Source organism: Sceloporus occidentalis, unplaced genomic scaffold (assembly GCF_023333645.1).
Source record: "Sceloporus occidentalis isolate IW3139 unplaced genomic scaffold, rSceOcc1.0.p SCAF_50, whole genome shotgun sequence".
Lineage (NCBI taxonomy): Eukaryota > Metazoa > Chordata > Lepidosauria > Squamata > Phrynosomatidae > Sceloporus > Sceloporus occidentalis.
The window spans coordinates 6307949-6333485 of NW_028317030.1; the positions used below are offsets into that span (position 1 = coordinate 6307949).

At 44.1% G+C, this 25537-nt stretch overlaps 1 protein-coding gene across 1 annotated transcript in view; it reads right to left on the minus strand.

Annotated features, from left to right (window-relative positions):
* The window catches only part of LOC149288785 (chloride channel protein 1-like), a 47804-nt gene that overhangs the window by 16432 nt on the left and 5835 nt on the right, over positions 1–25537 (minus strand). The window contains exons 2-6 of the mRNA XM_089491464.1: positions 9619–9751; positions 9263–9394; positions 8006–8134; positions 6470–6603; positions 2842–2919 (exon numbers count right to left, since the gene is read on the minus strand). Coding sequence (XP_089347590.1) covers positions 2842–2919; positions 6470–6603; positions 8006–8134; positions 9263–9394; positions 9619–9751 — 606 coding nt within the window. The remainder of the gene's footprint in view (positions 1–2841; positions 2920–6469; positions 6604–8005; positions 8135–9262; positions 9395–9618; positions 9752–25537) is intronic.

Below are 25537 nucleotides of genomic sequence, written 5' to 3' on the forward strand. Positions count from 1 at the left end.
CCGATTTTTGCACACTGTTCCCCATGGCTGGCCCACAAGCAGTGGGTATCAATGGGCCAGTTGGGGAGATCCTCTGATCCCTAGGCTGTAAAATCAATGGAGCTCTGGACTGATGCAGCACAGACCTCAATTGCAGCTCACACGCTCTCTCACACACTCGTACCCTCACACACGCTCTCTCACACACTCGTACCCTCACACACGCTCTCTCACACACTCGTACCCTCACACACACTCTCTCACACACTCTTACACTCACACACACTCTCTCACACACTCGTACCCTCACACACACTCTCTCACACACTCGTACACTCACACACACTCTTACACTCACACACACACACACATCCGTACACCCACACACACTCGTACACTCACACACACTCATACACTCACACACACACTCATACACTCACACACACTCATACACTCACACACACTCGTACACTCACACACACAATCTTACACCCGTACACTCACATACACTCGCATTCACACTCTATATACATGTGCTAGATAGACATCACATTTCCAAAGGACATTCAAAAGAAGAATGTGTTTAAATGTATTTTTTAGATCTTTTATTTTTTTTGGTTTATTATTATTATGATTTATTTTTGTTTATTATTTTATGTTTAAGCCAATTCCCTGCTATTTCTATACACATTATCGGGGCTTTTAGGGCTGTAGAACCCTGCGATGCCCTCATACCCAGGAAACATTCTGACCTCCTAGAAAAGAGGGACATCTGGGGAGGAAAAAAAAGGCCCAGGGATTTGGGGCCCCACCTACCGGTCATGTCTTAGTCCTCCCCTAATCATATTATTATATACCATCATTATTGGCATCATTAACTCTCGTAGCATTTCTGGAGGAAGGAGGGTCGCAGGGATCGAGAGATTGAGGTCACAAGCGTGTGAGGTGATGATGTCATAACCACGGGCTCTGAGTGACTTATATTAACACCCGGTGACGCAGTATTCATTATAACCTGGGCTTAATAGCCTTTTTTTTGTAAGTAGGGGGTGAGAAACGGAATGAAAACCAATTTTTACCCGATTTTGATAAACCTTCCCGCGTAAATCATGTTAAGCCTTAGATCCCAGCTGTGTCCAGCGAGATGGATTACATCGTGCAATAAAGGGATAAATATAGTCCCCGCGCTTCCCCGTATCGAGATATATTTAGTTTTGCTTAGAAAGCCGGTTCTGGCGTCCTTTACACGCTTCTGGCGGTAGTTCTTGTCGCTGGGTACAGGGTGATAGTCGGCGGAGATGCCATGATGGATGTGAAAAGCTCTGCATGCCCCGGAATATTCATTTTGGGGAATATATACTCAGTTTGCCTACTTTTCCCCAGCCGAGGGCCGATGGGCCGATACGTTTTGTATTTTTTTTTTTTTATTTGCTTCACGTAATGGGGACGACGGGGACGTCATTCATTAACTGATATAAAAGGCTAAAAAGCAGAATTTAAATCGGTACAAATTATTACCTTTCCAAATAACCCGAACAATTGTATATTACTTTATATGCAAATTATATTTCATTTATACTTTTCTTTTATACACATTATTGGGGCTTTTGGGGCTGAATTCCATTTTTAAAAAGAATAGTAATATAAGTACAAATAACAATACTCGTGATCAATAGATCGGATCATTATTAATTATTAGCATTATTGCCATTATTATGGAAGCAGAGCTTCTGTAGTTTATCTTTCATAGGTCTTGGAGTGATATTGTGGTCTGGCTCAACTGAGGCAAGCGAATGAATGGGTCACAGGCGCACATTCCACGTAACACTTCCATTGTTCCACTGTTGGCCCTCTAGTGGTTGCACTAAGTAATTAACTTTTTAATAAATTTCTGCTCATTCCTCACCTCCTTTTGCTCCTTCTTTAGCCCAAAAAGGTGGGAAAAAAGCAAGTCCCTAAATTGTAGCAAACCTTAAGGCTATTTGTTACTAGACTTTTGGGAGTTCCATGTTGGAAAGGACCCTCACAATTTCTACATCTGCTTGTTTTAATCTATTGTACAGCGGTAAGGAATTTGATGCGCTTCATAATAATAATAATAATAATAATAATAATAATAATAATAATCATAAAAATTATTATTATAAAAAATTATTATTAAAAATAATAATAATTATTATCATTATTATTATTCAGTGCTGCAGAACCTATTGATGAATAATAATAATAATAATAATAATAATAATAAATACATGAAATCTTTGCTACAATTCTTTTACAGACAAAATGGCTAAAATATGGCAGTCCTGTAAATTTATCATAATGCACATAAAAATTCCTAAAAAAATAAAATAAAAAATACACCGAATGGCCGAGCCTGCGCAGATTCCTTCTCTTTTTAGTTACGTTTCTGATTCTAGCTTGAACATTTTTATACATAGCCTCCAAAATAACAAACGACAACAGGACTTAGAAACCGGTGGGGAGATGGTCGGTTGGTACTAGTTCAATCAAGTGGTCTTTTTGCAACATTGTTATCCAGCCTGTAAAAGAATTCTTTATTAAAAAGATATCTGACTTTTTGCTGGCCCTATTTTTTTCCCAAAGCGGGGTCATTTTATGGTAATTTTATTTATAAACCCCCTAGAGGTCCTAAAATTGTCGTCACAAGAAGGAAAGCAGGCAGTGAGATGAAAAATGATGTCATAATAAATAATATCAGATCCTTCTCAAAGAACAAACAGAGCAAGCAGCCATCTCGCAATAACAACCGTAGCCAAAGTAGCCGTCCAGGGGCCAATCGCAAGAAGCAAAACATTGCAGGTGGGGCCCCGAAAAACACAACCAAAGACAGCTCCTTACCTGGTACACCCCGCAGAACACGGACATAAACTTGCTAAGGACAACCGCGCAGATGCTGGCAATGTGTACGAACGGGCCCTGCGGAGAGGGAGCGAGAAGAGTTAAATGCCATGTCTTCTTAATAGTGCACTTAATGGTCAAGAGAAAAGGAGAGAAGTGGGGAAACACAAAAAGAGACAGACAAGAATAGAGAAGGAGAAAAAAGATAGACATAGTATGAATACGCAGGCAAACAACAGGTAGCTGCTATGTGACTACAAGTCCCATGATGCACTGCCAGCCTACAGAACCAATGGCCAATCTGGTCATCATGGGGACAGCTGGAGAGCTTAAAATGTGCTACCAGAATTATAATGACTTCATGCGCGAGTGCAGACAAGATACGTACGATGTATACACAGAATGTAAAGTGCTCTTCACCCAGCGCTGGGTGATGTCACCGCATTTCTGACGCCGTGGTAAGGCCACGTTGGGTCACCACAAAATGTTTGACCCACAGTGAACACCCTGTCTTCTCCCATTTTGGACACTGGGCATCTACAGTCATCAGCGGTCATGAAAACTGGGGCACTGGCAGATACAGCTGGCAGCCAAGACCAAGTTGGGCCCCTGTTGGCAACCATGACAGTCTAGCACATACCGAGACATGTCATGTTCTAGGCTGCCTTCATCAGGACACCCAACAGCCATCAGAAATCACGAACACTGGGACAATTGGGACTGTTGGCAGCCATGACAGCCTAGTACACACACAGAGACACACGTCATCTTCTAGGATGACTTCATCAGGACACCCAGCAGCTTGTGATGTCATAGCACTTCCGACACCATCCTAAGACATCACAAGACGTTTTACCCACCGAACACCCTGTCTCCTCCCTTTTTTGCACATATACAGTCATCAGCAATCCTGAGAACTGGGACGCTTGTAGGAAGACCAAATCGGGACTGTTGGCAGCTATGACAATCTAGTATAGCTAGAGAGACAGATATACAGCACTTAGCTCGAAGCCGGCTCCCATTTATATGCTCTTTGCCAAATGGGATTATAGTTAAAATATATTTTTAGCTGATTGGAGAATAGAATTTCACTGAGTGCGCCCTTTGGAAATAAATCCCTTATATGTTGATCTAATAAAAAATCTTACAGCCGATCGAGTAACAAAATTACCGAGCAATATATTATTTTTAGCAATAATTATCGATGCGATTAACTCTTGTCGTGTCTCGTTTTGCAGTTCATCGGCATCCGAACATATACCGATCCATATATATATATATATATATATATATGTGTGTTCTCCCCTGTAACAGACCCGTTGAGCATTAGCGATCTGCCCCCTGGTTTTGTGGCACCCTCTCTTTTTGTCTCAATTACCCATTCAGTTCCTTTTAGATTGTAAGCTCATGTGCGGGGCCCTCGGAAGCCCACCAGGAACTCTGTATGAAAGTGCCGGGCGGCAGCTCACGGCAGAGTTGTATCTGTATGTGTAAATGTTATTTCTTAATCACCCGAGCTTTAAATTGTACATCGCTGCGGAATATGTTGGTGCTATAAATAAAGAATAATAATAATAATAAGGCCGTGGTGAACCCATCAGAGGATGAAAAATGATATTATGTGCTGAATTTTTAAGTTAAAACAATGAAAAATCCCTAATTGAACCCCTCGGGCCTCTCGTGGACACGCGGGGATCACCCGGTTTCTGATCGATAACCAGGGGACTCCCGAGGTACACCAAGTGCGTGTTATTTTGGGATACCCTTCTCGTGATCTTGTGGCTGGGATTAGAGTCGTATCACTAACGCCCTGGCAGGGGCTGCGAATGGGGTTGTTTTTTTTTCGCGCGAACATCTGGGAATATCTAGAATGAGCTTAAAAACAAGTGCTAATTATAGACTGTCAATCAAACAAACAGCGTTAAGGATTCGGGGCGACTGGATACCTAAACGTTCTGTTCCACAAGAGGTTAATTGGACTCTCTAGTATGTTAAGCAAATCATCCACCTCTAATGTTATTCCGTCCTCCTAAGGGTTAATCACAAAAACATGCAGAAAAAACATTCTGAAGCCTTTTCTACGGCATTAACCTATCAGTGGCCTACTCTTATATCACATGACAATTAAGTCTTCCCGACAAAACCCTACAGTATAGCGTCCCTAACGGCGCCTCTGAAAAGGATGCCCATGAAAGTAGAAGATGAGGTGGATGCCTTAAACAAAAAAAAAGGTATTGATGTTCGATAGAAACTGCAGCTTCAGACCTGCAGCTCCCCTCCACCTCCTTAGGCAATGATTCTTAAAGGGGGGGTTCTGCAGGGGGACACCACGGAAGTTTAAAGGGACTTCTCAGCTATTAAAGGGCAAATGATGGCTGTAGTGTCCCTTTAAGAAGCTTTTTCCCCGTGTCTAGGGCATTAACCTATCGGCAGCCGCTCTTGGGTCACATGACAGTGTTTCAGACGAAAATATGAACGAGGCAAAGTTTTATCGATTGAAGAATTATTTCTGGGAAAAAGTTTGGGGTTTTTAGTAACGGGGGCGATGCTGCGTTTAGGTTTTACATCCTTTACAGGAGGTGAAACGGAACCTTTAACGTTCTGCACATATTTCACAGTAAAAAAAATTCTAGGAATTGTATTTTTTTTAGATCAAACAGCATAAGGTATCTCCTAATGCGAGGAATTTTTTTACTGAGAGGGTAGTAGATAAATGGAACAGCCTCCCCGCAGAAGTGGTAGAGGCCAGTACAGCGAGGGGATTGAAACATGCAATGACTTTACAGCAGGAGAAACGGCCGACTAGACGGGGGCCGAACGGGGCCGATCTGCTAGATTTGTCTATCATGCGTTTGTATCTTTTTCTTCCAAACAATAGTCGTAGCGGTTTTAGCTGCCCTGACGTTAGGGACTATGTTACCCCAGCGGACCTGTCCTGAGCTCACCTCCCTCCTCGGTGCTTCCAGGACGTATCAGTTTCCATCGCGGAGGAGGGTGGAGGACAAATAAATGATTGGGAAGGAAAAATCCTCCAGGTCCAATAACGTGCGTTTATTTAGGGACCCGACAGATGCAGGTTACGGATGAGATTAATGGGAGCCGGATCAGTTACTACGCACAGATAGACAACCTTTCCTGAACTAAATGTTGTTGGGTTTTTTTTTTTTGGAAACAAAAAAACTTAAAAACAGCGAAACCACATCGGGTAAATGCTGGTTGGGCCGTTGTCCAATTACTGATGTTGCCCCCCTAGTGGCAGACTGGAAACACGCGGCCACACACTGCTGGGGTTTTTAAAAACGCACCGCGCAGCCGCCGGTTAATAATGTACGTTGTTTGGCAGCCAATGGCTTTAGAGCGCCAGGTTGGCTTTAGTTATCCCATATCTCCCAACTGTCCCATTGGGGGCCGCAATCCCACTATCCCGGTGTCTGGGAGACCAGAAAAGCCATACTGAGCATGTGCAGAATTGCAGTTTGAGTGACATGCTACCTCCCAAGCTCCGCCCCCAGCGTCCCGATTCGCCGAGGCTAGAAGTTGGGAGGCCTGCTCTGCCCAGTCCAGCCCCCGTCGCAGGGCAGCCACATATATAATAATGAGATTATCATCATTTTGGCCCTCGGCTCACCTCCTTGCCCAGGGGCATCCCGCTCCCCAACGATGCGGTTAAGCCAATCACTTTTGCCATAAAAGCTTTCAGAGTCAAGTATTCCTTCAGCACCACTCCCCGGAGAATGACCTTCAGCTCCGGGATTCCAGAACCTGAGGAAACGATGCATTTTGTAGGAGGAAAGCGAAAATGTACATTTTTTTAGCGACTGTTTCCATTTTTTCATATTCAGGATTATATTTCGGCTACGGCATCCACCAAAGGGATGGCCGCCGCATTCCAGCCAAATTTAATGTCCCACCATCCCCCAGTGCAGCCCAACAGCCAAAGCGTGAGTTATGGAAGGTGAATCGCAGACTATAAGTCCTATCATCCTCTACCAAGTTTTGGCTTGTTGGTAATAATGGGAATTGTAGTCTAGGTCTGCAGGATACTCATTCCTAAGGTAGACTCCAACCATTAGGTACTTGATCCTCGTGGTGAAGGACGCCCCCCCCCCAAAGGCTAGGGATACCTGGGTTAATAAACGGGAGCCCCCCGTGGATGGTGTTTTCCCACCAGCTGGCGTACAGAGACCTGAGAAGTCCGTAGACTTCCCTGCCGCGGGTAAAAATATCCTCGTACCAGAGCAGATTTATTAGTCATGTCACTGATTCTAATTATAGAATCTCAATCAAATGTCTCGCTTAATGTCAAGGAGTCTCGGAGTACGAGGATCCACAACAGACCGTGACAATCAAACATATACAATGTGCGCTATACGGAGGCGAGATACTGTGTATAGGGAACGGATGGCGCGGGGTGTCATTTCTTTCATTAGTGGATAATTCATTACTTTGGAATTCTCTGCTATCCACACAAAGGTGGGATGCGTGAATCTGAAGGGCTATTGTGGTCTGGCTCATCACATACAGGATCTATTACAGATTCCCTCTTTTGGACCTAAACCCCCGCTTGCTTCTCTGATACCCCTCTTTTCTAGGTGCTCCTATGCCCTAAATGTTACCATTATGTGTATCGAAATAAGATGTGTTCTATAAACTTCATTATTCCTATTAACAGCTGTCAATGGGCCACAACAATGCAGTGAAAAGCCCCGCCCCTAACCACACCTCTAACACAAAAGTGCCCTCCTCTTCGACGTTTTGGAATGAGCGTGTGTATCAGAGTGAGTGGGTGTTAGAGCGAGTTTGCGTGTGTTTCAGTTAAGATGGGAGGGTGAAGAAATACTGCACCCGGGGGCCACTAACCCGACCCCTTTAGGGCAGTAGAACCCTGCGATACCCTCATACCCAGCAAACATTCCAAGCTCCTAGAGAAGAGGGGCATCAGGGGAGGGAAGAGGGACACAGGGAGATCTGGGGCCAAAAGAGATATGGGCCCCATCTACAGGTCATCTCTAGTTGGGGAGGACCAACTCCACCAGAGATCCTCACTAACGAAAGGAGACACCAGGAGCAATTTGCATTATTATGTGCAGTTAAGGCTGGCGTTATTAACTCTGGTAGTAAATCTCTATCGTTTTTATGTCAGATAATAAATCAGTTCTTGTACCTATTGCCTGCGGAGAGACGAGGTGGCAGAAACCAGCAGCAAACACTATGAGGATGACAGGAAACGACACCCAGGCGAGATACTGGAGCCAGACGTTGGGTCCCAGGGTCTTATACATCCACTTGTACCCTGGAAATATGTGCCTCTAATTAGCGGCGGAGTGATTGATTTACACACAGATAATACACACTCACGCTGTAAAGATACGGTCTACAAGGTCATAATTCTGCTAATAAAACTCTATCCAGCCCGACACACGCAGATAAACCATGACAAGAAAGACCTGCAAAAGTGTAGCAATATAAACAGTGTATTCACTAACGTAACCAGCAGGTAACGGCAGATACACTTCAAAAGTTTGGGGTCACTCGGCTGTTTTCATGGAAAACAAGGAAATTTCTGCCGGTAACATTATTACAAAATACATTTCTAACCATCAATCAGCCTTTTAAACTTGGATCAGAGAACCCAATGTGCCATTGGAACACAGGAGTGATGGGAGTGATAAAGGGCCATTGGAGCACAGGAGTGATGGGGGTGATAAAGGGCCATTGGAGCACAGGAGTGATGGGGGTGATAAAGGGCCATTAGAGCACAGGAGTGATGGGAGTGATAAAGGGCCGTTGGAACACAGGAGTGATGGGAGTGATAAAAGGCCATTGGAACACAGGAATGATGGGAGTGATAAAGGGCCATTGGAACACAGGAGTGATGGGAGTGATAAAGGGCCATTGGAACACAGGAGTGATGGGAGTGATAAAAGGGCCATTGGAACACAGGAGTGATGGGAGTGATAAAGGGTCATTGGAACACAGGAGTGATGGGAGTGATAAAGGGCCATTGGAACACAGGAGTGATGGGAGTGATAAAGGGTCTCTTTACGCCTATGAAGAGATTCCATTAAAAATTAGCCGTTTCCAGCTACAGTAGTCATTTACAACCTTAACCCCGTCTGAGCTGGAGTTCTGATCCATTTCATGTCATTCACTTGTGAATGTGCGTGGGGATTAAATAGCAATAAATACAAGAAATATATATATACTTTTACGAAATATTTTACTTCTATTTTAACTAATCTTCTGCTTTCCCTAGTTAAAAAATGTAAAGATTAAATGTTTTTGCTTTTATACCAAGATCTAAACACCAGTAATATGTTAAGTATTCATTCACGAAATTATAATTTCATTTAATCTGACTTTACTGAACTAAAAAATATTACAGTCCATGATGGAAAATATGAAAGTGTCGTTGTGTTACCTTGTAGACTTTTGGCACTGGCGTAGTCCATACCCCAACTAACGAGCGCCATGACTAGACCCAGGAGAACCAAGAAGATCCAGTCCTCCCCGAGCTTCCGGATAATGTATCGCTTCACTCCCCGCAAAAAGACTGCAACGCAACAACGAGGTGTATAAAGACAGCTTGTCAGAGGTGCCACCGCCTGGGTTTCTCGGTAGGAAAGTGCATGCAGTTGGGGGCGCTAGAGAAACCCCAGGGCAGACCCGACCACACAATCCGGCAAAAAGTGGCCCAACCGAATTCCCACCGGAGCCGCAGGGTAAAAGCTTAAAAATTGTTACCCAACATGACACATGTACAAGCTCTTTACTCACCCTGACACTTTGAGTAACACTCTGTTTTAACGTCTGGTGGTTTGGTCACACTCGCACTTGGTTTTTCTCGCAATAATTTGGCTGCTTCTTTCCGGGCAAAATTGGAGAGTTCCTCGGTGTAATGGCCATAGGTCTGCAAGAGAAACAAAGTGGCAAATCCAGTGTCGAGTCACAACGCCGAGCCTCTAGAGACAACACAAAACCCAACTCCATACCTCCAAGTGCCCCTCTTTCCTCTCCTGACGGCCCTCCTGCGATGCCTCTCTTTCCTCCTGTGATGCCCCTCTTTCCTCCCCTAATCCCCCTTTTTATTTTGTTATATAGACCCAATAAAAGCCATCACCTTCTACTAAAGACCCATCCTTTCAAAATATAACTAGCAAAATGCTACAAAAAATTAAAAACCACCAGCCCTAGTCACCAAAAAACACTAAAAATTTTAAGAAAATATTTCAACAAATATTTATATTAAAAAAAATCCTAAACAGATGAACATTAAGGCAGTGAATGAGTTAAAGGGGTATATTATATACATATACAATATATATTATTATTATTTATTGTTTTATATAGCACCATCAAATTCCGTATCGCTGTACAATGGGTATATATATATATATATATAAACACCTTTATATGCAATATATTTTTATGAAACGTTATATATAATATATAATAACTTTATATATATATATTATATGTTATATATAATATATATTATATTTTATGATATATCACCATAGCAACAAATGCGATATTATCAATGTTTGTTCCAATCCATTGGTTGCTACGGTGACCATTTTCAAACTCACTGTCCATGGATAACTCCCAATACGCGAGTATCGCCGAGTGTGTCGCCGAGTGTTACCGAGTTTTTGGGCACGCGCTTGGGATGGCGTGAAGAAGGTATAAATTTGGGGATATGACACCAAACATAACCCTTTACTAAAGATTTTGTATGAATAAAAGTCAATAATTTGTTTTGTGCTAAATATCCACAAAATGTTCTCATAACTATAATTATGGACTATTTTTTGATTATATTAATGCTAGAATGCATTACACTTTAATCACATTACAGATATTTTACTATATATACAATATTCTCCTATAGCACCCAGATATCTGCTGTGAAAAACTGGGACTGTACCCTTACCTGGTCTTCCTCTACCCTGCTAACCCCCGGTATGGTTTCTAAAGTCTGGGGAGGTACAACGCTTTTCTGATTGTTGAGAGGGTACCATGGTGACAGCCCCCTGCAGAAACCGGTCCTTATCACAGTCCTTCACAGAAATCATTATCATAGTCATGATCATAGTCCTCCACACAACCCTATCCTTCTCCCAGAACCCTTTCCTTCTCACATCCATCCTAGAACTCTATCCTTCTCACATCCATCCTAGAACTTTATACTTATCACATCCATCCTAGAATTCTATCCTTCTCACACTCCATCCTAGAACTCTATCCTTCTCACACTCCATCCTAGAACTCTATCCTTCTCACACACTCCACCCTAGAACTCTATCCCTCTCACATCCATCCTAGAACTCTATCCTTCTCACATCTATCCTAGAACTCTATCCTTCTCACATCTATCCTAGAACTCTATCCTTCTCACATCCATCCTAGAACTCTATCCTTCTCACATCCATCCTAGAACTATATCCTTCTCACATCCATCCTAGAACTTTATACTTATCACACTCCATCCTAGAATTCTCTGCTTCTCACACTCCATCCTAGAACTCTATCCTTCTCACACACTCCACCCTAGAACTCTATCCTTCTCACACACTCCACCCTAGAACTCTATCCCTCTCACATCCATCCTAGAACTCTATCCTTCTCACACTCCATCCTAGAACTCTATCCTTCTCACACTCCATCCTAGAACTCTATCCTTCTTACATCCATCCTAGAACTCTATCCTTCTTATATCCATCCTAGAACTCTATCCTTCTCACACACTCCACCCTAGAACTCTTTCCTTCTCACATCCATCCTAGAACTCTATCCTTCTCACACTCCATCCTAGAACTCTATGCTTCTTACATCCACCCTAGAACTCTTTCCTTCTCACATCCATCCTAGAACTCTATCCTTCTCACACTCCATCCTAGAACTCTATGCTTCTTACATCCATCCTAGAACTCTTTCGTTCTCATGGTCATCTACAGAACTCTATCCTTCTCACAGTCCCTCCACAGAACTCTATCCTTCTCACAGTCCCTCCACAGAACTCTATCCTTCTCACAGTCCCTCCACAGAACTCTATCCTTCTCACAGTTCTCAATATAGAACATTGACAGAGCTTTCCTGCTATTCTTACAATACATAATTTCCCATTATGTATCTGAACTCCACCTCCTGATTGGCTACTTATCTTATATCTATTGAAATATATGTTTGGTGAGAGATGAATGTTTAGCTGTTTGCCCCAAATATTCCTATCACCGTGAGCAACAGTTTAATGTCACACCATATTTAAGTATGTGAACAGAGCGATAGTCTATGTTTCATGCCCTATTGATTGCTGTATGTTTCAGGTGACAGGTCTACTTTAATCTCAGTCTCCTGTTCAAGAACGTCGGAACACGGATAGGGTTTCTATTTTAAACCTGATCAATAAGGTGCAAGCCGCTCCTCGGAATCAAACGGCGCAAATCAGAAAAAAATGGGTAAAAAGGCTCTAGTGACAGTGCAGATTATTAGATCATTAGAAATTTTAGCGTTAAAGATAAAATTATGTGGAGCCGTGTCCATGCGCAGTTTGGACAGGATCAGGATGTAAAGTGGGACTGGAGTAACACAGCTTCATAAAGACTCCATACAATGTTGGTGAAGTGCAATGTAACGTCCTACCACCATCCCAAAATGTGGATATGGCCTGACGTGACATATAAAGTCCCTCCACTGATGCCATCACTCCAAGCAGAGTAGGACAAAACACCGGTCAATGGCCAGACCATGGAATTCTTCTTCAATAACCCAGCCGCAAAGTTTATTTCGTAGTGGCTTCCCAATAGTGATAAGAAAACCATGACTTGTCAAGGAGGTATTGATATTCCGAATAAAGTCACCTGTATTCAAGCAGGGATTCCAGCCGTGATATAGCAGTAGAAAAAGCACCAGTTGGGATGCTCAGAAATCGTTAAATCAGAGAAGAACACGAAGACCCTGAGAATCTGCCCATTCACCCATTCGGGGGCAAACACCGTCTATTCTCAGTTATGGTTGAAGTTCATTGTGAAAAAATGACTTTTTTAAAACATAAAAGAATACATTTTATTCTAAATCCGTAAACATATATTTACCTACGTAGCAGCACATTCAGGAAATATCTTAAAAACATGCAATATGAATATACACAATTAAACAATTAATTGGAAGGCCAGTTGTTGAGTGATATGAGCAGCGCTGAGCTCGGCGTGGTTTGGCAAGCTGTCCACCAGCCGGCACGGATGTGTTGTAAACAGGGGGGGGGGAGTGGTAAGAACACTGACAGGGACCCTCATCCCAAAGAGAAGAAGGACTAGAGCTGGTCCCGCTCTAGCTTGTCTTGTTTACGAGCTGAGCCAGATGTAGGATCCAAGCCAACGGTGTCTCACAGTAATCATATCCATCAATTATCATAACGAAACACCAAAAAAGTTATAAGATCAGTAAAATTGGATGCTGCTGCGGCCAGGGCCAGCCCAAGGCAAAATGCCGCCTGGGGCGAATTTTAAAATGCCGCCCCCCCCTTATCTACCCTTCCTCTCCCTCCGTCCCTGCCGCCCCCCCCATTATCTACCCTTCCTCTCCCTCCGCCCCCCCCCCCTGTACTTACCTTTCAGCAGTCCTGCGGCGAGTCTCCCTGTTCGGTCTCGGTGCCGGCTATGAGGAAATCTTCTGGCATTACAAGCCGGCACCGAGACCGAACAGGGAGACTCGCCGCAGAGGAGAGAGAGAGGGGCGCCGAGCGGGTACTGACAGCTTGGTAAGCGAAAACCACTCGGCGCCCCTTTCTCTCTCTTTCGCTTTTTTTTTTAAAAAAAAGGGCTTGGGGCGGCAAAGTGCCGCCCCTTCAAAAGTGCCGCCTGGAGCGGTTGCCCCACTTGGCTCCATTGTCGGGCCGGCCCTGGCTGCGGCTTTTTGGCTCAAGTGAGTACATTTGAGAGGGTGTCCTCTGGCCCTAACCCTGGGGTATGTTTTCTCGGGCCCTCTGGTTTGGTCCTCACGTGCGTTTGCAGACCTTCACTGCACTGATCTGAGTCGATAAAGACACCAGAATTCACTTGGACCCTTCTAAACCCACACTATGTTTTTGTTGTCTCCATCACTTAAATCTGCCCAGGTCTATGGCTGGTGGTGGTTGAAAAAAAAAATTATAATTCCAGCCATGGTCTGGGGCTTGATACCATTTTTTTTTTAATTAATACATGTGTGTGTTGATTTATTAACACGGTCAGATTGAAAACGTCACATTGCAGCTGGGTCCCTGAACGCTCTTTGGTTAGAGGGATGGGTTGAACATTTTGGCCAAAATCCCTCCTTGAAGACTTCAGTGGGTCTCCTTTTTGGGGGAGCCCCTTACGAAAAATTACTGCAGTTTGAACCTCGGAAGATCTGGCCCTCCCTTGCCCTCAAACTGTGGGGCATGGAGCTCCAGAAGACTGGGGACCTTCCCTGTGACCTTAAACCTTTCTTCACAATGAGTGGGTTCACCCCGGGCTTTTTTAAATCGAAAATGGAAGCGCTGCTACGAGCAATGCGTTTAAACAAAAAAAAAAATGTTTTCATTCTCAGTATTTTTGCTAACTCCATCTCACCGGCTCGCAAAATTGGTTGCAGAGAGCACTTAATTTTGAGTTTTAGTTTTGAGTTTTGGTAAATTCGGCACATTTTCTACAGCGGCTGAGACATCAAGTGTCACTCAAATCACGGCGCTAATAATAGCATTGAAAGGCAATTCAGGGACCAGAGGGAAAGTGATACTAGCTATCAAAATATGAGCGTGGAGAAGCGAGGACTCACATGTACTAAGGTGAGCAGATGTCCCTGTTCCCAGGGGGCAGTCCCTTAATTCAGACTTCTACACCCGTTTTCTATTTGTACCCCAAAATACTTCCTGAACCCCTCTGTAAATTTTTAATATCTCAGAAATAAAATAAGATTATGTCTGACCATGGTTTCTTCATTTTAATAATAATAATATTATTATATTATTATTATTAAATCCAATTAATTACAATAAAGAAACTGCAAACATATTGTTTCTTTGTTGTCCTGGACTAAGAAGCTTACAATCTGAGCTATCTGAGCTTTACCCAAGGCTCCGTTAGCATATATTTCCTACTTTCATGTTTTTTTAATGGTTTCTCCTCTTTTCTGTGTCTCTAAAAATAACAGCTGGTTTTTTTTGCCCCATCTTCGAGATCCCTTGTGTGATGGAGGCTGTAGTCCAGGATTACCCCCAGACTCCTATGTACACATAGAAATATTTATGCCGGCTTGGGCCCCTATCCTCGTCTTCCAATAATTCAAACGAAAAGAAAAAAAAAAACGCACTTGAGCCAATGAATCCCAATTCTGCCTCCAGTTACCCACAAATGAATCTGTAAACGCCCCAGGCGGTTAAACGCTGAATTGCGTAAGTTACGTAAGCCCCCAATTAATTCCACATCTATGTAAACGCATTATAGAAACCCCAAGTCTTGCCCCGAGCCGACCCCTTGACTCTACCTTTGATTGTGCCGGGGCCTGGTCTCCTGGAGTCTCCTGAGGGCCAGATGTCTGGCAGGGGATCCCATAGCTGGAGGAGTCTCTGAGTTTTATATATTGATACTGAATATCATCTCCCCACCAGCCTGATTTACAGGCATTGTTTTTGGAGTCTTTCGAGGGTTCCTTGTACCGGTTCTCCATTTGTCCCTCGCCTTCCACCAGCTGAGTCTCACCTCCCAACTGTATCTTTTACTAAAGTTCTTCTTACTGCCAGTATTTGTCGCTCATCCCGTCTCCTTTCACCCGTTCTTCACATTCCGTCTCCTATTCAAACTCCCTTCTAAATATCTCAAAGTACAATTTTATTTTCCTTGGGTCATCTAACCATTCGTTGGGTTGGGTCTCTTGCTACGTCCAACTTTCCTCCAAGACAGGTTCTTCGCTTTTTCTCCTTCGACTCGTTAGTCTCACCGCGTACACTCACTAACCCTCCAAATGCCACCTCGCTCTATCTTGATAACAAGTTCTTCTGCAAGTTCTCTCTCTCTCTCTGCCCAGGGAAGTCTCTCCCGCGCCTTAGAACTGTCTATTCCTTGGGGACCTCATGGGGAAGGAGCTTGGTTAAGGGTGCAAGCACAGGTATACAGATATTTAGATATATATAGAGTGTCACATGACTGCTTGCAAAACCTGAGATATTAAATATCAGTAAGATAGCCAAAGAGCAAACGTGTCAGAGACAGAGGGGGTGTGGGTAGGTAGAGTAAGACGGACTCAGATCCAGAGTAAGGCACGTTGTGACGTAGATAGAAAGGAGAAAAGTAGAGTTAAAATTATACAAGTTTGATTGCAAGCTTTCAAGACCGGGTTGTTTGGTCCCTTCTTCAGGCATTAATCAATTGATCGAGTAAGCCAGATAGGAGGACAGAGACAGACAGGAGGACATGCAGAAATACAGAATGACAGAGAGAGGAAATGTTATACAGGAGGTAAGAATGATGTAGAGGAAGAGAGGTGACTCTAGGAATTAAGAGTATTGATTGTGAATTCCCAGAAACATGAAAAACTATTGAAAAAAAACAAAAAAACTGAGAATTCGGAATAAGAGTAACTTATATTTCCCCCTGGGAAGCAGCGACTTAGAGAACCAGAGCAGTTGGAATGGAACCAGGAACGTGGATAGCGATGAAGACAATTGAATTATAAATAAGCTTAGTATTTATTGCAGCATTAATTGCTTTATGAGTATTAATACAATGATAAGTAATGCCGTCTGATGCCAAAACAGAATAAGAGACACAGAGAGAGACATCTATATGGTGGGATCGAAACTGGGAGACTTGGAAACATAAAGGCAGAAGACGAGAGCAAACGTACCCTGCGGCTCAAAAGTTTGGGGTCACTTAGAAATATCCTTGATTTTTATTTTATTGATTAAAATAACATGAAATGTATCAGAACGCCAGCACAGACGGGGTTAATATTGTAAATGACTACTGTAGATGGAAATGGCTGATTTTTAATTGAATATCTTTCTAAGCGCACAGAGGGCCTTTATCACTCCCATCACTCCTGTGCTCCAATGTACCTTTATCACTCCCATCACTCCTGTGCTCCAATGGCCCTTTATCACTCCTGTGCTCCAATGGCCCTTAATTACTCCCATCACTCCTGTGCTCCAATGGCACGTTGTGTTCGCTGATCCAGGTTTAAGTTTAAAAGACTAATTGATGGTTAGAAAACCCTTTTGCAATTATGTTACATCTGGATGGGTATAGTTACATTCTATGCAGCCAAAGGGTTAAATCTAAGTTATTATGTAACACTTCTGTATTCTATGGCAGATCTGTCCGTCACACTGTATTCCCCTTCACCCTTATTCCCCCTCATCTGTGACTCCATCACCCCGTAGTTCCCGTCCATATCCTTTTATTGATGCTCCAGTACCCCATTATTCCTCCTCAATCCCAGTTACGCCCATCGCTTACAATCATTACTTACATTCTTACCCCTGGACCAGAGAAATTCAAATTGCCCTGTCCTACCCCAGCCTTACACGCAAACAGATAACCTCCTAAATCTCTTCTACATAATCACCTCTTCTAAACATTGGCAGCTATTCTAGTGCAAAGTCGTGAAAGCAGTGCAATCACCATAGCAACTAAAGAAAATCCCTGCAACTTCTCCACTTATCACCTGGCACCAGAATTCATGCTGATATATATCGCCAAAGATTTCTATAAAACGTCATGTTTCAATGCATTTAACCCCCCCTATTGGGGAGTCTTCCAACCCCCGTCTCCTGCCTCCCGGGGCAATACATTTTGGTGGAGAAAAAAAAAAAGAGAGCCTTACTTGGACCTGCGAGAGTTCTAGATACTTTGACATTTTGGTCCCCTTTTCCAGATTTGAGCTGCAGTCTCTGCTCAGGTTCTGGTTAATGCGAAGTCCTCTCTCTTCTCCTGTAGACTCCCCGACTTAAGATGTCTCTCATTGTTTGTCTCGGCTGAGCTTATAAATTACCCTCACCTGCCCCCCCATCTATAGATATGAAACCGCTCCCTCTCCGGGCGAGACCGTTCCCCTTTCTCCCAGGAATTGTAGCGTGCGACCTTTACTTGATTGATAACTTTATTCTACCTGTGTCCTTGTTGATGACGGTTGTCCCTTTACACCCCTGTGTCTCTGCCTGCCCCGGCATGGCTGTTTGTCCTGTCCGTGTGTCAGAATTGACTCACATAACAAACTCTCAGCCTAGACACCCATCATCCAGGAATAAACTTAATCCGGACATTATCTAGAATCACCGTCCGCACCATGTCATCTCCTGCCCACCTTGACCCAATCGCTGGGGTCCCCTCCAGCCCCGTCATAACATGACCACTTGGCTCAGCCACCCATTTCAACCAAGGACTGTTGGCCACCGACAAGCAGGGCTTCAGCTGATAAATTGCTAAACAAACGTGAGAAACTTCTAATAGATATTTCCAAAAGGCTGATAACATAAATCTGGTTCACAAGAGGGACCCAGAGCCAACTCCATACATGATTATTATCTACCCAGAGAAAACTCAGAGAATGAAGTTGTAAAAAAGGCAAGGGGAGGGTCTTTATTCTAGAAAGGGCATAATGTCAGAGAATCTGGATAGAAGGACGTGAGCAGAGACTGTAGAGAATAATGAGAACTAGGACCCTCCAACATTCTGTCTGAGTGTTGGGCAGTTTAAGTGTGTTTTACTTGCAATTCTACCTTTAGCCACCATGGCTACTAGAGGAACAAGGAGTTTAAGCCACAGTTACATCACACCTGGATCCTTCCTGTGCTCCTTGTGTTTCTGGTAATGGGCATGGTGGTAAGAGTGCCCTATATTTATTTTTTTCTGGAGGGCTCTCCCCTTAAAGCTGAGAGTTGCCAGCTCTAGAGGCACTCCTGAGAAATTCTAGAGACACGAGATGGTGAGACCTCCTTAGGAGATCAGAGGAGGCTAGAAATGCAGGCTGTGAATGGAGAGAAACACCAGGATATCTAGAGAAATGAAGAAGAATGGAAGAGCAACAATCCTTAGCCCTTTAAATCCCCATGCTGTGCATCCTATATATACAGTACATTATATCCCAGCCACATTAACACTTATTGTTCTTTATTAGAAACAATGAAACCTGTCCACCATGTCTCATTCTCCCTTATTCTACCCCATCTGGACTAGTGTAACCGCAGCTCCAGAAAACAGCCTACTGTAATTAAAATATTATTAATAAGGAATTTCATGCTGGATTAGCCCTGACATTCAATATACCGGCGTTTAGACTGGAGTTCTTAAATTAACTCTTTCTGGAATACAAAATGTATGTTAACGTTACCAGCTCATTAAAGAGACATTAGTGCTCTGGAATATATATATATATATATACTACATATATATATATATATATATAGTCAGCAAATCAGGACACCAAGGGGCGGAGCTTAGGAGGTAGCATGTCACTCAAACTTGCAGCGCTACTGTGCATGTGCACAATTCTGCACATGCCCTGTATGCATTCTCCAGACAATTAAATCAGGACCGTGGGATTGAGGTCCCAAATCCCACAATGCCCTGCAGAGCTCTTTCTCTGAAGCAATAAGCGGGAACGAGAACTTGGTGGGACAGCAAAATCAGGACTGTTCCACGCAAACTGGGACAGTTAGGAGACACATATATATATATTACTATATAAATAGAGAGAGAGAGAGAGATGCAAACGCATACATGATTTACAGGATAAATAATTATCATTGGGAAAGACCAGAAGATGTTTGGAGAGAGACAAAGGGTGAGGGGGCCTGATCTAGAGACCCAGGGAAATGTTGCTTCACCTGGAGACTCTGGGTCAAACCCGGAGAGATTCCAGGTATGGATATGAGAGGGGCAACAATAGTTAAGAGAGAGACACAGAACAATGGCTAGAAGACTTTACTATATCTTACCAGCAGAAAAGTAGCAAGCCGGTGGGTTGTGATCTCTCCGTCCATCGCGAGACAGACACGAAATGATAAAATCCCCAAATAAAGGTCAGAGATATGAAGATAGAAGGAGAAGCGGGAGATATCAGGAGACGGGGCGGTGGATGACAAGGAGTGCTGGATACAGATGAGAAGGAATGGTATCTCTGTCATCACCTCTTAATCGGTGGATTAACTCGATCATCTTGTCATCCGTCCGATATCTCACAACACAACCACCAAGCAAGGAAAGTAACACAAACGGGACAAAGCAACACATTCACCAGCCACAAACTACCACGCATTGCCCCCATTGGGTCATAGTATTAGCCTCTCCCTCCTCAGCCAGGAGGCTGTTCCCTTTAACTACTCTCTAAAGTAAAACTTTATTACGTTCTATGTAAGCCTCTGACCCTCTAGTGTTAGATTCTGGCCTCTTGTTTCGTTTCTGCTCCTTTGAAATAAACTTCCGTCCGGTACTTTATTAAATCCCTTTATGTATTGAAATGTTTCTCGCCGATCCCCTCTCTTCTCTCCGATCCCCTCTCTCTGATCCCCTCTCTTCTCTCCGATCCCCTCTCTCTTCTCTCTGATCCCCTCTCTCCTCTCCGATCCCCTCTCTCTGGTCCCCTCTTCTCTCCGATCCCCTCTCTTCTCTCCGATCCCCTCTCTCTTCTCTCTGGTCCCCTCTCTTCTCTCCGATCCCCTCTCTCTTCTCTCCGATCCCCTCTCTCTTCTCTCCGATCCTCTCTCTCTTCTCTCCGATCCCCTCTCTTCTCTCTGATCCCCTCTCTTCTCTCCGATCCCCTCTCTCTTCTCTCTGATCCCCTCTTCTCTCCGATCCTCTCTCTCTTCTCTCCGATCCCCTCTCTCTTCTCTCTGATCCCCTCTTCTCTCCGATCCTCTCTCTCTTCTCTCCGATCCCCTCTCTCTTCTCTCTGATCCCCTCTCTTCTCTCTGATCCCCTCTCTCATCTCTCTGATCCCCTCCATTATATAACAGTGTTATATAACCGTGACGTTTTCCAAAACACGATAGTTTACATTAAAAACAGGATACATACATGGAGAGGGGACCTTCTTTGTCTCATGCGTATCCCATGTAGGCTTAAATCCCCTTATTGCATTAACCTCTATCGCTTCTGCTGGAAGGCTGTCCCATGTATCCATCACATGTCCTGAAGAAATAACAAGACTTACCTTCTATATAAGATGGTGTCGCAGGACTGAGCTTCTAGGGGTTAAGCTGCAGCAGATACTGAATATACATTAAAGAACCAAGATAATGACTGCACCAGAATTTCCAAAACTGCTCAGGAGACCCAATCAGACCCTGTACAAAGTTAACCCTCTGAATGCCAGAATAGTGAGCCATCAGTAGCTTGCTGAGGAATCACGATTGACGTTGGAAACAATGGATTCTAACTAAAACACCTGATATTATGAAAGGACGCCAGCTTGTGAGGTTTTGGGCAGGTTTTGTTCAGCAGAACTCCTCAGACATAGATAGGACTCGGCAGACATAGACAGAACTCAGCAGAGTCTTCCAGGAGCTGTTAGTCCCAGAAAGAGTCTGGCAGGGCTCCTCAGACTTAGACGGGACTTGGCAGAATATAGAAATATATTCCCTGGTAAAATAGGACTCAGCAGAGACTTCCAGGAGTTGTTGGTCACAGAGAGAACTCAGCAGCAGAGTCTGAAAAGACTCCTCAGACTTAGACAGAACTCAGAGTTAAACCAGGTTTAGCAGAATATAGAAATACTGTCCCCGCTAAAATCAGCCAGGTCTGATAGAACCCCCCAGGGTCAGAAAGCACTCCGCAGGATCTAGTAGAACTCCCAAAGTTTACTCACCGTGGTCCAGTGGGACTTACCGGAGTCTGGTAGGACTCCTCGGTGTTAGTTTGGACTCCCCAGGGTTAGAAGGAACCTAGCAGAACCAGGCAGGACCCCCCAGGGTAAGAAGGAACCTAGCAGAACCAGGCAGGACCCCCCCAGGGTAAGAAGGAACCTAGCAGAACCAGGCAGGACCCCCCCAGGGTAAGAAGGAACCTAGCAGAACCCGGCAGGACCCCCAGGGTTAGACAGCACTCACCAGGGTATGATGGTACGTGAGAGTTTTCCTCTGTACATCACCCATAACCAAAGCAAAGCCGAATGCAGAGGTAGGCAGAGGGAGGTAATACTGGCCCCGGCAGCTCCGTCCCCTGCCTGTCTCTAGCAGGGCTCGGACCCCCCATCCAACTCTCCCACTAAGTGCCTGTCAGCAGAGGCTAACATAGCCAGTGCACAGAAACATCCGGTTGTCACACGAGACTTCACCTGCTGCTTGAGACATCACCCGTCACTTGAGACACCCGTCTTGTCACATGGACCTCCAAGAATAACCGAGTGTGTCACCGTATTTTACAGTGTTACAGTGGGATAAAGTGTGTGGCGTAGAGCTTTATTAAGGGTTCTATGGTTTTGTTCCGTTTCTCTCAACAATGTTGTGTTTTTGTTGTTGCAGAGGGTGGTACATAAGTGGAACAGCCTCCCAGGAGAAGTGGTAGAGGCCAATACAGTGAGGAGATTTAAACATGCGTGGGATAGACATACGGCTCCTGAATCTAAGACGAGACCAACGACTGATTAAGGTTTGAGTCTTTACAGCAGGAGAAACGGGCGACTAGACAGGGCTGATCTGCCGGCAGATACTATGTTTCCATGCTGTACCGTGTTAATATTATGTTGACGTGTTTTATTATTCACAGTGTGTTTTATTATTGCAGCATGTCACAATATTTTGTGTAACCTGGTGTTTTTGTCATGTAACAAGTTATTAGTGTGTGTAACTATATTACAGTACGAAGAGCATGTAGGTGCACAAACAACAGTCCCTATATATGTATGTATATAAATATATATATATATATCGGTATATATACACCTGTCACAGCATTGGTCAGTCATGTAATAGTTAAAACCTCCAGATGAAATGTTGTTCCTGACGGACTCTTTGGATCCACATGCGCAAAATGTTCTACAGCGTCTTTAGTGAAGATACCCTGGCAAGGATAAGAAAAGCACAATTTTAGACATTTGTTACCAATTTTAGGTATGAACAAGAGAGTTAATCATGTGACAACTTCACAGGACACCGGGTACTATATGTGATGTCCCTATAGTCCTATATTGAAGTCTCAAGGCTGGTTCTGCTGGTCCTGCTCATTCTGGAGCCTCTTAGCTAGCTCTGACCCCCCCCCCCCGAGTCTTTTGGGTGCCTCTGTCGTCTTCAAGTCTGGATATATAAGATTATCAAGTTACCCTGGATCCCCTAGTTTAGCCCTTGTTTGCTTTTTGGGGCTCGATCTGCTGCATCCTGCATCCCTAAGCTGACTCTAATCGCTCTAATAGCTCTGCGCAAGGTCCCTGCACTGGTTCTCCTCTCTCTCTCTCTCTCTCTAGAAGGAGAAAGCTCGCCCAAGAACACAACCCTACTACAAAGCTACTATCGAACCGTTTGGTTGAAGGAGAAAGCCATTGTTGAATGAGGCTTGGTCCTAAACTAGGTGGCCAAATCATAAAAATACTCTTCAACCATGACATTAGGTGGCCAAGCCAGGAGATCCTCTGACAGGACTCTGATGTCACCTTTTTGATGACATTGCCATGGTATGCACACCAAAAGGGCAACTCAGAGGTTAGGACCATTCACCCAGTTCATTCTGGTGATCCTCCATCACAATGCCCCACTCAATGTGGAAGGAGCAGGACATGACATCATACCCCATCTCTTGAACGATGTCCCTGCCACCAAACTGGAACAGAATGCTGGTGAACATCAAAAAGCTCCACTGGACCAAGAGTTAGCTGAGCCACGGTGGCCGAAACACACAGGTATCTCAACAATTTTCAATTGGCGATCACATCTCATATCTGAACACATACTATCCACGCCATTAAGGCAGTAGCCTCTAAGGCACCACAATCACCAGGACGGGGCTTGGCTTTGCGGAAAGATAGAGAAGCCTTCAAAACCATCGAAGAATATAAAGAATATACTCGTTGCTGTACACTGTAGCTCCTTTTGTGTTCTATAATAAATCAGGTATGGCTCTTGCCCGTACGCATGGTGACAACGTTGCCTTTATCGTAGTTCCTTGGCTCGCTTTCGGTGGACTTGGCGTTACTTTCACAATTATCAGCGTGTCGTATTAAACAGGTTTCGTTTATTGGGGGGGGCTTTGACTAATAGTTAGAACAAGTTAGCCTTTTGTTAATAAGGGAACATGGTAAACAAATCATTTGTCAACCAAAGTCTGGGGTTTCGGACAAGTGACGCTCGGGCGTTGCAATGACTGAGGGCCAACGCATTCATCGCAGGGGTCTGAAATATTTATCCAGTTTGTGATTGGTGGGAAGATTAATGTACCGGTCCCAGAACAAAACATGAAGAGAACAACGCAGACTAGGCTACATGTTGTAGTCGTTTCCAGCACGCCGTGTCACCTAAAGATGAAGTGTCACCATCGAGAACGTTTCATCAATCAACGGAACACACGGAACAATCCACGGAGCTCATTCGCCAGCGTCTGGGTTGAGAGCCTGGTTGCTCCTTGGCTGACGTCACCTCGATCTGTGAGTTTGTCAGGCAGAACGTGGTTTCGCGAGCCACTTTCCACTGAAGAAAGTCAGCTCTTCCATTGCAGGGACCCTCCGGCCATCGCGTGCACTTTACACAGTAACGTAGTAGTAACATAGTAATTCAGGTTGGGGAAAAAAGTCCATCAAGTTCAACCCGTCTACCGATCCTTCCTGCTTTTCATTCAAAAGAAGGGAAAAAAAACAAAAAAAAAAACCCAATTAATGTATTTTTTTTTTTAGATTTTGCCACAAAAAATCCTTCTTGACTCGAAGAATCGATCAGATTTCTCTTCGGATCAAGCTCTAAAATATTACTGATTATTCTCTTATTTATACCCCTGTATGTTCTGCTTTTCCCCTCTTTGGAGGCATCCGGCATATATATATATATATATATATATATAACAGAAGCCGTATGCCCCATGCATGTTTAATACCCTCACTGTATTACCCTCTACCACTTCTGCTGGGAGGCTGTTCCATTTATCAAGCACATTCTCTTCTGACCCTCTCACAAAGCCTCAGCTCAGATGTCTAGATAAAAGTGACACACGTCCCATTTGTAATCATTCAGTAGCCGTGAGCATGATGTCAGTGGCCAGGGAGAGTGAGAAGAGCTGCTGTTAATATTTTCCAGGCAGAATAGTATCAGTGAGTGGAGCGTAGTTGTGGGAAAAGGGTTAAGGTATGTCACAGAGGAATTTGTATGCGTCTCGTATGACATCACTCATGCTTTTCCCACAATAAGCAGCTCCGCAGGAAGAAATCTGGGATAAAACATTAACAAAACACTAAAACACGCCGGGGGGGGGGGGCTGAGAGACGCACCAGAGGAGGTTCTATCATACAGACAGGTTAGACAGCAACTCCGATGCTGTAGCGGACCCCCTCAGACAATGTGGGGGTGACACATGCCTACAGCATGCCTTCAAACTGTCCTGCTTTGCACGGGACTGTCCCAGTTTTGTAACTCCATCCCGAGGAGTTCCCACAGTGGGCAATGCCCCTCTCCCCTCCCCCTGATGCCCCTCTCCCCTCCCCTGGTGCCCCTCTTTTCTAGGAGGTCAGAATGTTTGCTGGGTATGAGGGTATCGCAGGGTTC